A 13,843-nucleotide genomic window follows, 5' to 3' on the forward strand; every position below is an offset into this window, starting at 1 on the left:
TCATTACGAAAGACTATTGAACAAGGCGGCCAGGACCTCGCGAGGAATCCTCATTTTCTGTCATGTCAGGGACAGTTTACGAAGGCGTAAATTGTCACCGTTAATGAAACTTTACGAGATATTGTAAACGGCCGTGAGTCTAATATCTGCGGTTTGAAATTGGCACAAACAGCACCTTTTTGCAGATCGGCAAGCAGAAATACAGAAATATCTCTCGCGCTCGAGTATATCACTAATTGCGTTTACAATGACAACGAAGATTTACAGTTTTTCATATGTTCATCGATCGGACTGACCGCGTCGGAGGAAATTTATGCGAGGTGGTGGCTCGTTCACTCCAGAAACAAGTAGCGACATTTATATTCACGTTACATCCTCAATTATAGTTATTAGCTTGCTGCTAATGGTCTATAAAAATTTTATGCGATATTACGCTATGTTCAACCTCGATGGTCTGGTTGTTGGAACGGAATGGGCAGCTTCAAATATGACCCATTCCGTTATATCGAAGCAAGGTTTGCATGCAAACATTTTGTCCGTTCTAGCGCTGAATCAAATCATTAACTCAGCAAAAACAGCAAATAGTTAATTAACCGAGAATATACACTGATATCACTATACGCACGATTTCTGATTCTGTGATTACATGACGGACATAATTTATGCGCGTACATAATTTTTTCGATTTACGATGTAACACGCGTTTTATGCCTCTCTGCGACAATTACGGCGATGTCCACGCTAGAGAGGACGCAGGGTCGAAAGAAACGTCTTATTACAAGCAGATGTAAATCACAAACAAAAGGTGCAGCAACGAGCGTTAATACATTGATAGAGAAACAAACTTAAGTTTATCGATGAACCAAGTGCTCGGATGTTCACGCAGCTGTTGTATCTCGGTCAATTGTAGGCGGAAGAATTACAAACGGAGAAAAGCCACGAATTGTTTTTTATCGGCACTGCCAACGGCACACGTAATGTTTCTTCAGCTTGAATCGCGGACCCGTTTCTCTGCCCTGCCTCTATATCAGAAGAGGTAAGAAAGGAAGAAAGAAAAAGAGTGTGAGAGAGAGTGAGAGAGAAAGAGAGAGAGAGAGAGAGAAATACGAAGAATCAGAACGGCGATAGATAGAAAGAGAGAGAAAAAAATCACTGAGGGAAGAGAAAGGGAAAGAGAGAAGCCGAGATACGATCTCTAATTGTTCGCGATCGGCCGCAAAACTCGGCCGTTGAAACCGACTCGCGTATTGCAAACCGCGCACAGCGACCGCAACTGTGACTGCGAACGCACAAATATTTCCAAGTAATGATTGGATCGATTGTTAAGATTCTAGACTAAACTTTTCGATACTAATTATTTAAAATTGGAATCTTGGTACTTTTTTGCGAAGAAATTTGATTTCAAATTGCTCAAACAATAGATAGCTAAAATTTTTAATTTGCTAGAAATTTCCTATACATGCCGAATGCGCCTACAAATACGCGAGAGGTCAGAACTGCAATGAGTTGTTGAGAGAACGAGTCGGTAAAGCGATGACGTACCGGGGCCGTGTCGGAAATTGCGCAACTAATATCGCCACGCGAGAACTTGAGATATTTGAGGATCGCAGCCGCCGCGAATCGCGAGCACGCACGGCGAGTCGCACGGTGCAAATCGACTGCCATGATCGGCCGAGCCTCAATCCCGATAACGATCCGTAGAATTCTCGGACATTGAAATAATTTCGATGAAATTATATCCGATACAAATCAAATATTAATGAGCGCAATTATTAATTTTACGTATAACGCATCGTTGGGACGAGGAAAGAATCGCGACGCCAGAATCTCTCATTTCCGGGCTCCAGAATTCCGTTCAGGAGATGCATACGTTTAAATCGATGCAATCAAATCAGGTGTGAAATATACAGTAATTGAATTTCACCGGAAATTACGGAGAGCGACCTACTTTGCGGTGTGCCACGGAAGGCAATGTAACTGCGGGCAAGGAAGAAAGAAAGAAACGCGAGCGTAGAAACTGCGTGGGCAATGTATATCGGTCTTTATCGCGTCGCCCCATCACCTCGGGTGGACAGACGACTTAGAGATACCCGCCATAGATCGTGATTGGCTACCGGCTAAGGAAAAGCATGGTACTTAATGTAGAACTTTCTCCGTATCGCGCGCTAGCATTTGCGCGGCTGTCCGTTGCATTGCGCTTGCATTGCATCGCACCAGAAACTCGGTCGAGTCCTCGCCGCGACCTCGTCACGTAGGCGCGTGTATCGACACCTGCCACTCAATAATGAACACGTTTGTGGTTTTTCTACATTTATATCTTTTCTCGTTTTTCGATCCCTAACACACAAAAGTAAATTTATTTCCTCTTTAAGATGGTTTATAAAGAGATTTAAAAAAACATTTAAAAATATAAAATGCCAAGATTATAGTGATTGGAAGCTCGTAACACCATCAAATAATCGATAATTGCACTATGGCTTGTGACGGTTTCGCTTTACTCTATAATACCACATCCGGACTGACCCGGAAGAAAAAATTCGTCTAACGGCGCGGGTGGCGCGGGTGCCTCGACGTTCGCGAAACGGTGGTTTTGTATCTTTCTGACAATACTCGTTTCATATTCGTTGAACTATGTAATGCAAGAAACGGAGATTAATAATTTGCAGTTTCCCACCCCGACATTATCGGGGCACGAGGCAGGCGGATCGCGAACATCGTGTACTGGTACGGAGAAAGAGAGAGAGGGAAAGAGAGAAAGAGAGAGAGAGAGAGAGAGAGAGAGAGAGAGAGAGAGAGAGAGAGAGAGAGAGAGAGAGAGAGAGAGAGAGAGAGACGACAGCGAGCGAGCAAGCGCGTTGTGTTCAGCAGCCGCGGCTGCTGCAGGGTCGGCCGGTCACGATGGTTCGGGTAATGATAGCCTGCCCTCGCCTCATAATCAGTCCCCCATCTTAATTTATGTTTGCCCCTGATGCCTATCCGTCCGCTCGTCCTGTACGACTAGTCTTCTCTTCGATGTAGGTACCTGCTGCTCTTGCCGGCGCTGACTCTTTACTCCCGCTAATTTACCGTAATTCGACTGCGAGACAAGCCACGTACTTTTGATTCCGTCGTTGATTTGTTACGAGCACGTCGAGTCGACCTGCGTCTGACCCTGCTTCGCCGCTTGTTCCCGCTTCCGGTGATGTCAATGCGCAACGGATATATTGCTATAATTTATCTACGATAACGCTGCAGCTCCGTTAACGATACTAATTGCCGAAAAGTGTTGCGTATAGCAATATAGTTTTTATTCGCGTAGTCGCGATCGAATTCGAGTTTAATTTGATACAATACTGACACGCGCGAACTATCGCTAAACGTTTCTGGCGTCCGTTCTCGGCGATCGGGCGCAAAAATCTGAGAGCGGACGAAACGATCCGTCGGCAGAGATGACGTGACAGCCAAGCACCTTCGCGGCCGCGCGATCGAACGGTTGGATGATCAAAAACCAGTTCGTAATCAGTTCAAGCGGAAAACCATGCGCGGCGGCGACGACGGTGACGGCGTGAACGCCGCACCGGGTGGCTACGGACTCACGTGGTGCACGCACGTGCGCTCCCGCGTGTAAACAGAAGCAACGACTTTGTCGTCGCTCCATTGGCAGTTACGGCGACCGATCTCGATTGGCGTCGATGCACTCGAACCGGCGAACCGTACCATACGTATGCACGTATGTATCCTTTGGTTGGGATATAATTGCGAGGTATCGGGCTCTCTCTCGACGGAGGTCTAGGTCTAGAAATCCATTGCCGCGCCGCGCCGCGCCGCGCCGCGCGGCATAGGCACTCGGGGCTGATATAGTCTAGTGCTCGCGAGGGTGCAACGTGTGGCCTCGTTACGTTAATGGCGTCATGCTCTGGCGCCCCACAGACTACTCTGCTGACCAGCCGGCTCCGAACCGGCAATGCCGTCTACGAACGACTCGGAGAACCCCGCCTGCCTCCGGGGAGACCGCCATGAAGACGTTGTGGCGTGTGCCAAATGCGTACTTGCTCTCGATTGAACTGGTTAAAGAAATTACACGATAATTGCATGAAATTATTTATACATGAGTAGTTGGTGAAAAACGATGACATACCGACGAATTTTTTCAAATGTCCAACTATTAATGTTAGTGCAATATAAGTGTTATAATATCAATCACAGATTACAGATCGTTATGGGAAGATTGGAAATAGGATTGTGTCACTGACCGCATTTCTTTTTTGCTTTAAATTGGTAATGGGACGGTTGTCTTTAAGGACGCGTTGAGTAGTAGTCACGATTAGTAATCAGACTCCCAGACAAACCTGCTCGACTTCCGTTATTGACGCTAGCCGATCAGTAGTTCTTCAGCTTATTAATAATAATAGGCCGATCAGAAAAAGATTTGCAGAAGAGAGTACTCCACGCGTACGTGTGAATGATGCATTTGATGTGCACAGGGCACTCGTATAATTATTATGACGGAAGCGAATAATTGTGCAGCTGACCGGTGTACAATGCGTTGAACAACGTTCGGAGACATATTCGCTTCAACGCGCCACGTGAAGATTATTCGCTCGATCAATATCGCTTTATTCAGTATCAAAGTATTTTTTTTTCTGAAGCACGCGCGCGCGATATACAATTCCCAATTTATTTCAAACTAGTAGTTATTAAACGTACATGAAGTCCAGAAAGTTAAGGACTGTACAATGTCGAATAAGGAAGCTCTGTCGAACTTACGCGGATTATTTCTAGAGGCCGCAGAAACCATTAGCATTCACAAGCACCCCGATAATTATTAATCTCTCGGCCGCGAGCGAATGTATATATCTCCAAGAACACGGGATGCCGACATCACGCCTCGTAGACTCGTAGAGTCCTCGTAGCGATCGTTTTATCTTCTTGCGCCCGATAATGATCGAGGTGCCAGACGGGCGGGTGCGAAAGGAATCCTCCGTCGAGACTTTTTGCTCGCTTGTTAAAAATAGCACGCAACACGCAATCGGTAAAAAGTCCACGAACACGACTACCGAACAACCTGATGTTACGCATGATCGAATCTCCACCCACTATGGCTCGTCAATGGTTACGCACGTACGTTGCATATCAGCGAATACCCCCGCCCGCAGAAAACATATTCTCTTTTAGGCACACGTCTCTTCTTTTTTTTTTTTTTTGCAGAAAGCAGATGTACCTGTACGATCTTTACAATTTCTTGTTTTCTCACGTTTCATGAAAAGATTGTACAAGAGAAAGTCAATGGCACATAGATATTTTCATCAAGTAGATGATTGCCATTTATATATAAAAATATCCTGTCCCAATTTTTATAGACTAATTAAATTTCATCTTTTTTTTTTACATAAAATCTAAATACTCTGGTCGACAAAAAATTGAGAATAACTTGTTGGTAAAGAGAATTCGGCTCTAACGTATCTCAATAAAAACTTAAAACGGCAACAATAATGGGACCCGATGCACCAATAAAAGCGGCGTGAAACCGTTAAAATACAACACGCATTTTCAATAGCGAGCACGCATTCAGGTTCGCTCACCGGTTGATCTCGCAACTGCACTTCCTCCGACTGTTTGCGCAAGTATCCGCGTACTACTCTGTATACTCAAGCATTACGAGCCGGCGTTTGCATTGGCAGAGAAGCAGGTACCGGTCGTGGCTACGTGTGCACGCCGTTCATAGGCACACAGATACGCGACTGCAGTGCTATGTATATAACGTAGGTTAAACGAAGGCTACTCACTCCGAAGGACCCGGGGGGTTCGAATTAAGTGGGGCCTTACACCTCGAGAAATGAATATCCCGCCGGTAAGCAATCTCATAGACGATACGGAACCACGGCAGCAATAATTATTCCCGTGGAAAGCTCGCGCGAATAAAACTATCGCGTGAAAAGCACTTGTTGCTCGCAACTATGGCTTTTTTGATAACTCTCTCTTTCCTCTCGAAATAGATTGCGGATTTATATGGCATTACGACAAAAAATTACATTATGATATCCAACAAAGTGCATCCTAGCAACGTATGCTAAACCTAAAAAATACAATTACACTTACATATAGGTTCTTTTTCCTTGAAAATTTATGATAGCTGGAATATCTATCTCTACTATCTAAAGCCACTCCTTTGTGTATGTCGCGCGAACGGACGTCGCTTCGCGAAAGGTTACAATCATCGAAACGCAACGAGAATTTGGTCTCGATGACCGGCATGCACCTACGATGATACCGTTGCGCAGAGCAGCCACACCCTTGTCTGTGTACAAGGAAATATACGTGCATCGATATACACACAACTCTGTACATACACCTGGAGTTGTACCGATTCTATCTCCAGCGTCCCGACGTAGAGGTACTGTCGTAGAGGAGAGGAGGAAGTTGTGAAGCGAAATCCCAAGCGAAATCCACCTTCGCATAATCTCATCAAACCCATTTAGAATCGAGACCTCAAATTTCCGCGTGAAGAAATCATCCATCGATGGTTTATCACAACCGAAATACTTGACGCTTTTAACAGATATGAAAAAATGGTATCCTTTTAAGAAACTTATCTCCCAGACCATAAAAATAACGCGTAAAATATTAACGTCAAATAACACAAGAACAGATATATGGCTGTAGATATTCCATAATCGGCATTCGTAAGTATAAATTCCAATTGAGCAACGCTCGTCCTGTCGACACACACATACATTCTTCGACACTTGCACGCTCTCGATATTGAAATATCGAGACGCACGATATAGCTTGGTCAGAACGTATGCGATCGCCAACTAAAGTTTGCGCGATCGGCAGAAAAGCCTCTCGACTTCTCTTCGCCAGGACGGATGTATGGTCTGTGTATGCATTGCGTATTACATGTAACTCGCTTCACCTCTCCTCTCCCCGCTCGCTTTCCCCGCGGTCGTCATTAAACCAACTGCTCGAGACAACTGGCGCTGATTATTTAGCAATACAAATCATTCGTCGAGTGCGAGTGCGTACCGTTTCTCTCTCTCTCGTCTCTCTCCTCGTCTTTCTCGTTCTGTCGAACGAGTTCTCGCGTGCGCGGGCGTGGTACTGCACGTACTACTTATGCGAAAGGCGAATAAAACACACATGCATACGCATACACACATACGGGAGCGCATACGCGGCTCTCTCGTGCGGCATGTGCATCAGATACCAGTCGGTAGAAACAGTTTTGTTGATTAGCAAGCTCGGTTGAACCGGCCGTATTACTTTGTCGCATCGCCAAAGAATGTTCTCACTGGCAAGCTATAAGTATCCCACGTCGTAAAACGTTGACGTATCGTGCGAATGCGCCAGATGTTTTAAAAGATAACTAATAGAATGTACGAATGAATTCTGAGTAAATTTTAATCCCCATTTAATTTGTTTCGTTACTCATTCTGCAAGTTTTGTGGTAATTGAATATCCATTTAATTGAATTCCTCAAAAATATTTCTATTTCACTTCAGATCCGGCCGATAAACGAGCAAACGAGAATCGTAAAAGCAGCCGCGACAGTTTCTCGCGCGATGTATATAAATCCATATCTGCTCATATCTCTCGCGCACGCTTGTATCGAGATAAAATATTTCCTAGGAGGAGCTACCGCGCGCGATACATCGCTCCGAAATTCCTCGTGACCGCCGTACGCAATTAATAAATATCGCCTGGTACACAATTTATGATTCGTGCTATGTCATTAATCACGCTTGCGCGCGCGATGCCGCCTCAGCCGCCTGTTCCAAACCGGGCAGGTGGGGAATCGATAACAGAGATACATTAGAATATTATGACCTTTCAAAGTGCATTCGGTGATTCACCGCGGGAGCCGCGATAGCGCGTTATCGCCGCGACTACTCGCGGCGCGGGCCGATGTTATCGCGCCGCTATACTCCCGGCTAATCGAGACAAGCGAGAAAGGGAGAAAAGGAAGAGGCAGGGTGCTGACCTCGCTTCCTGAATCGTTCAGGGCGGTGGCATCTCTCCGAGGAGGCTCGGCGAACGCGGAAAGCGCTGTGCAGGCACGTCGCGATTGCGCCAGCGTTCGTGCAATCAAATCAACCAGATAATCTTTGATTTCAGCCAGACAAACGTCAGCTCGTTAAGCTATTCTTTATCATCATGTATTATCCGAACGCGATTACGATATACACAGCGGACACGATCTACATTTTTTCATATTTAAATTTTGCATGTTATCTATGTACTTAATTAATTAGATATAGTCTGTGTTTTCTCATTGAATCTATTAATTTAAATATCAATTAAATTGGCAATATATAGAAAGCCAATATATAGTTACAAATAAAGTTGTAACAAATATAATCGTAACTGAACCTTATTAATTATTCAATTAAAGATATAAACTGTATTCAACTTTATTTTTTGTAAAGTTTTTGCGAATTAAAGGAAATCATCCATTAAATCGAAATGATTAAAATTTGTACGGGTTATAAATTTCAGTATGGCTCCATTTAAGTATCGAGACCTAAAAAATCGTGTCTTTAATTATAATGCTACATGGATCGCGCAAATGCATCCAGTGCGTAAAAGCGTTACCCTAATGACAGGGAAAATCTCGCAGTGCGTAATTTTCGCGCTATTAAATTTTTAGCATCACGTGTCTCGCTCATTCCCCTTTTTTTTCTCATTCTCCTCTATAAAACGCCCTTTGAAGCACGTTCGAGAAAATTATGCGTACGCAAATCGGTCAAAGCGACTGCTGCGTAGGATCACGATCTAAAGTAATCTCAGTACGGATCGGCGGATACCGCAACCGGATGTTATCGTGACCGCCGTCGACTTTCCGCGCGTCCAGCAAAAATCCGCGCGCCTCAATGTCATTATCCCAAACGAGATAACGCCGCATCACCCCGGCTGGTGAGACTCCACCACCTACCGGCGCGTACAGGGGCGAATGCTTCCATCGGTAGGCGAGGTATGCGGCCTTACGCTGCGCGCGTAAGCGCACTCGCGAGCGCGTGCACTCGCGGAGAGCCGCATAATCGCGGGATTACGTAAGCGCCGAGCCGCGGCATACGATCGCGCTTGTATTACGCTATAATTAGGACCGGCTGGCCGTCGTAACCGCGCACACAGGCACACAGATATACGTGCGCGCGCCCGCATACGCGTATGAGCGCGACGTTACTTACGGCGCGTAATCCGCGCCGTATTAATAACCGCGACGATAAACGTTAACGTGCACCGCCGTCCGAGTCTCTCCCAGGACTCGGGAAGAAGAGCGTAAACTGCCGCGCGCGCGAATGCCGTTGCCGAGAACTACGAATCTCGATAGTGCGGGATTAGAGAGCGCTTTTTCAGGGGAGAGGTCACATCGAGGCACGCTTTCCGTTTTCGTTATCAAAACACGGCTTGATCTCCCACGACGAGCCGAGCGCGTACTCGTCGGAATATTTGAAATTCTGCACGGAGTTTGTGCTCTTACCGCTGCCACGAACCGTCGGCTGACTCTAAAGCGGCCGACGCGATTCGGGTATTAAAACGAGCAGCCGATAGTTTGCTGCAGGTTGCGGCACTTTTTTTCTAAATGTCCACGTAATCGTCCGACATTAAGGAAAGCAAACTGGTTTTGCGTGTTTGCAACGAACGTTTGACCGGCGCACGACTTATTTATCTTTAGCCTCGATCTTGCGAGCGAGCTGAAAAATCGCGAAAAGGTACACACTACATATGGCGCATGTGGGAGATACCGCATTGTATATCGATGCTCGAATGTAATTGTGGAATCGCGGGCCTCGCTAATTGATGTCTTACGAACAACAATTTCTCTGAAGAAAGTAAAACGCACCTCGTGGTAGCAGAACAGTAATACTGTCATTGTGTGTGACTACTAATTGCAAGTATTTATTAATTAAGTGACATTTAAGTGTACCGATCAAATACATAAATTTTCACTTTACATTGTAAAAGAATTTCTTTTTAAATTTTTCTCGTATGAGCGTGATCAAAATGAGTGTTTTTTGCATTAAAAAAAAAACAGCCGCCGCTATGTCTCATAATCAATTTCCAATTAAGCATTACTAAATGAACACTAAACTGGTGATCGCGAATAGACACGACCGCGCGGACGAAAATCAAGATCTCGCCGTGCTCGTTGCCGACGTGCGCTTGATTAATATCCAGATGTAATTACGCGCCGCTTCGGGGGAAGGACGGACGCGAGAGAAGAGGGCAACCTTCTCCTCGTTGTGCGCGCCTCTCGTCGGACCGTGTGGGAGGAAGGTGAGAACAGAGATGAAACACATCGTACAAAGGACGAGGAGAAAGAATCGGAAGAAAAGACGAAAAGAAGAGAGAGAAAGAGCAGAGAACTCCGCCGAGCTGCCGACGGAACGAAATCCTGACAGATTTCATCGTGGGCTGACGTAAACAATTTGCGAATGTAAATACCTGTTGAATATTGAGCGTGCTGGCAGGGCCCACGGGGCCCCACGCCGGGCCCCCAACACCTTGCAATCGTTTACCCTTTAAACTCGTGATTACCATCCAGCGCCGTCTCCCACCTACCGCGGCGAGGCGTGTAAGTCATCGGCATAAATTATACGTGAACATCGCGCGGCGATGCTGAAGATCCTCCTCGCCACTTCGTCGAGGAGGAGGTATCCTTCGACCCTATCCGTTTGGATCCGCGCGCGCGCGAAGAGTCGCGAGATAGAAAACGATCGAGACATCCTTGACATGCGCGGGATCCTTCTTAAAAAGAATCGACGCTGGCTCATATTTCGCGCGTTAAGAATTAAAATGCAAGCTTCTTTCGCTATCAACGTGACGTGATAGCGTGAGTTGACGGTTAAGTGAATTAAAGTCTAACACATATTTAATTTAGCAATGAGAAGGCTATGCGAACGATGTATCATAGTAAATTACAGAGTTGCGATGTCTTGCGGTGTGTTATCACCTATCTAATTAACATTTGTACATTGATATCGAAGATGTACAGTTTAGATCGTTTATCGCCTTATAGATTTAGGGCAATAAAGTTCGGTGGCGCGTGTAACGTCTTGCTCGATTATTAATAAGTTCGTAGGGGCGCAGGCGCTTATCACCTCATCAATGATTGAATCACTCGGACGATTCCGTATCGTGGCTTCGGAACGTGAAATAGCGGGTAAGAACTCGCGTTGAGATAATTGGTGATCTCTCGAGATCGATCTCGATGCCGATAAGCAGCAACCGACATTTCAGATAACTTTCTCGCTTCCACCGCATTTAATTACTATCGACGATTATAACGGGAACACGGTGCGTATCGCTAACGGTTCGCGATAAACATTTTATCCGAACGCCGCGGCCGCGCACACAACGTTCGCTCGCGCATTTTCCACGCGCGACTTTTCTACGACCGTTCCCGCGTGCGCCGGCCTAATCCCAGTACTGTGTCAAGGGAAACATCTCGGCACGTCGCGTCGTAGAACTGGATTACCCGTCGCGCGGGATTGTAATTATATGAAAAACAAAAGCTCACTCACCATCCTGGTTCATTCCGTGGCCGCCATCATCTGTTCGAAACAGAAAAACAGAATTAAGACGTGTAAATTGAAATATGGAGAGATGCGTAACCAAGATTATCGCCAAATTATGCGTATGTACATTTAATCGAACAAAAATGCAAAAAAAAATGGTATTCGCCATTTATTCATTTACTCGAAGTGTCTGATCGCGTGTTAATTGAAACGTTACAGCCTATAATCATGCGTCATGCCGTTCTCTGAATTGTAATCGGTATCTTCGACAAAGCGATACTTCTAGAGAGCATGCAGAAGTAATAAAGTATTCTAATATGAAACAAAGAAATGCTAATGACATTCCCGAACCTTATTTGAGAACATAATACACGTTGCGTGCTGTCAATATATATAAATAACACTGCGTAATGTTGCAAGAATATTTTTTATTTTTAACACGTCTAGGAATATAAATCTATCGAAAACGGAAGCCTCGTTGTACGAGATCTGCGACTTTCCCGATAGGATATCGTGAGGGAGCAAACGAATGCACCTCGCGAAGATTCAGCATTCGCACGTTGCTGTGGATCATGACGACTCGCAACGCGCCAGCGATAGCAACCTGCGCGGCAACCTATTTGTACTCCGGACCTGGTATCGCGCGATCGCGCAGTGTTCCTTTATTTAACCCCATAAATAACCGTCGCTATCTCACCCCGAATGTTTTCCTATAGGCAACGGACAACAACGTATACGTGTGCATACAGTAAAATACATTTCCGTGTATATGCATACGGTACGAAATATATTAGATGCTGCCAGTCATTCTGGTGTAGCGCGAGTCTGGCGCGATGGGAATCCCCATAAGCGATCCGTGCGTCCATCCAGCGAAAAGAATACCCTTTGCGAGATTAAAGCGTGGTACCTATGTGTTACTCGCTCGATAATAGCTCGCGCGTTTAATCCCCCAAGTTGCGTGACTTCAAACTGTAGGTACGTCCTTTTTTTTGTAACACACATCAAAAAGTTTGTTATTATGCATTTGTTACGTTATATGTATATCGTACGATACAAATAATCAATGCCGTTCATGGTGGAGCTACATATGCAAATAATTATAAATATATCTCGCGAAGAACGTAGGCAGTAATCAATAACCACGTCGTTTCGTGTAACACTACATTCTTGAATATCAGAGTATCAGATATTAATGCTAATTGCTATAAATAAGTCGTCTGGCATTAAATGGTCAAACGTACCAAGCGCAATACGTCTTGCGCAATACGTCCAGATTGATGTCTAATATATCGGAGAGAGAAAGGCATGAGTTTTTAAAGATACTTTTTTGCGAAGTAATTTATTGAAAATAAAATGTTGGCTTTTAGGCAATTGAAACCTTTCACGCCCAGTTCCACTTTTTAGAAAATCACTTTCTTTTCGCGGCAGTTAAGAAAAACCGTCTTATTACGGTATCTATGCGGTATCGTTACATAGTCGGCATTAAATCGGAGACTTTTCGATCGTCGAACAACGAACAATCCGGGTCTAAATCGAAACAAAGCGGACCGGACGGCGACTAGATGAGAGGTATACGAAATAATTACTATGTCGCGAGGTCAATAAACCATATAATTCACTACGATTCGCGTTGCGTGTTCTACACGCGACACGCACGCAGGTGGGCATTAATTACAAATTAAATCCATTGCGTGGTTACGCACCATTAGAGATAATCGAAATCCGCTATACATTGCTCGGCGATTGCTTTAGCGACGCGTAATTTCAAAGGTGCAATTAAAAGTGTATCTGTTCTGCAGTCAACGAAAATCAGAAGGATAAACTACACGCACGAGAGCATTACATAGGAACTTGGCAAATGTTAGTCATTAATACGAAATAACGATGTATATATGTAATGTATGCGACCCGCTGGATATGCGTGTGGCCCTAAAATTGATCCGCGGATCTCTCTGTCAAATACGTTGATATCATTAGATTTAACGACCCGCGTTGACTCTCTCTTTCTCTTCCTCCCTTTCTTCCTTCCTGGCCTCGTGGCTCATGCCGCGTCACTGGCTGCTGCCACGGCGGCTGCCTTTCATCTTCCTTAACCAGCCGCACTCTCTACTATCACGCACACATTCATTTGTGAGGACGCGAGGAGGACGAAGAAAGACAACGAGCTTCTACATCGGCGCAACCAACCGTTGGCTGGAAGAAACTACAACTTCGAAGATGATCCTGGCGTATCCATGCGTACACGCGTGTCACGTATATGAGTTTGTATGTGTTCAAAAATATACTCGTGTGTGACGATCGCCCACCAAAGAAGAAACTATCGCTTCTAAGATGATCCTGTCGTG

General features: G+C 45.2%; 2 protein-coding genes across 4 annotated transcripts in view; one reads left to right on the forward strand and one right to left on the reverse strand.

Annotated features, from left to right (window-relative positions):
• Positions 1-13,843, forward strand: part of LOC143904159 (uncharacterized) — a 157,133-nt gene that overhangs the window by 91,195 nt on the left and 52,095 nt on the right. The gene's annotated exons all lie outside the window — the stretch shown is intronic.
• Sv (paired box protein shaven) overlaps positions 1-13,843 on the reverse strand; it is a 119,912-nt gene that overhangs the window by 77,587 nt on the left and 28,482 nt on the right. For both annotated transcript variants that reach the window (XM_077418524.1, XM_077418523.1), the window contains exon 3: positions 11,505-11,534. In XM_077418524.1, coding sequence (XP_077274650.1) covers positions 11,505-11,534 — 30 coding nt within the window. The remainder of the gene's footprint in view (positions 1-11,504; positions 11,535-13,843) is intronic.

The sequence above is a fragment of the Temnothorax americanus genome, unplaced genomic scaffold, assembly GCF_048541705.1.
Source record: "Temnothorax americanus isolate GAGA-0224 unplaced genomic scaffold, ASM4854170v1 Scaffold5, whole genome shotgun sequence".
NCBI lineage: Eukaryota > Metazoa > Arthropoda > Insecta > Hymenoptera > Formicidae > Temnothorax > Temnothorax americanus.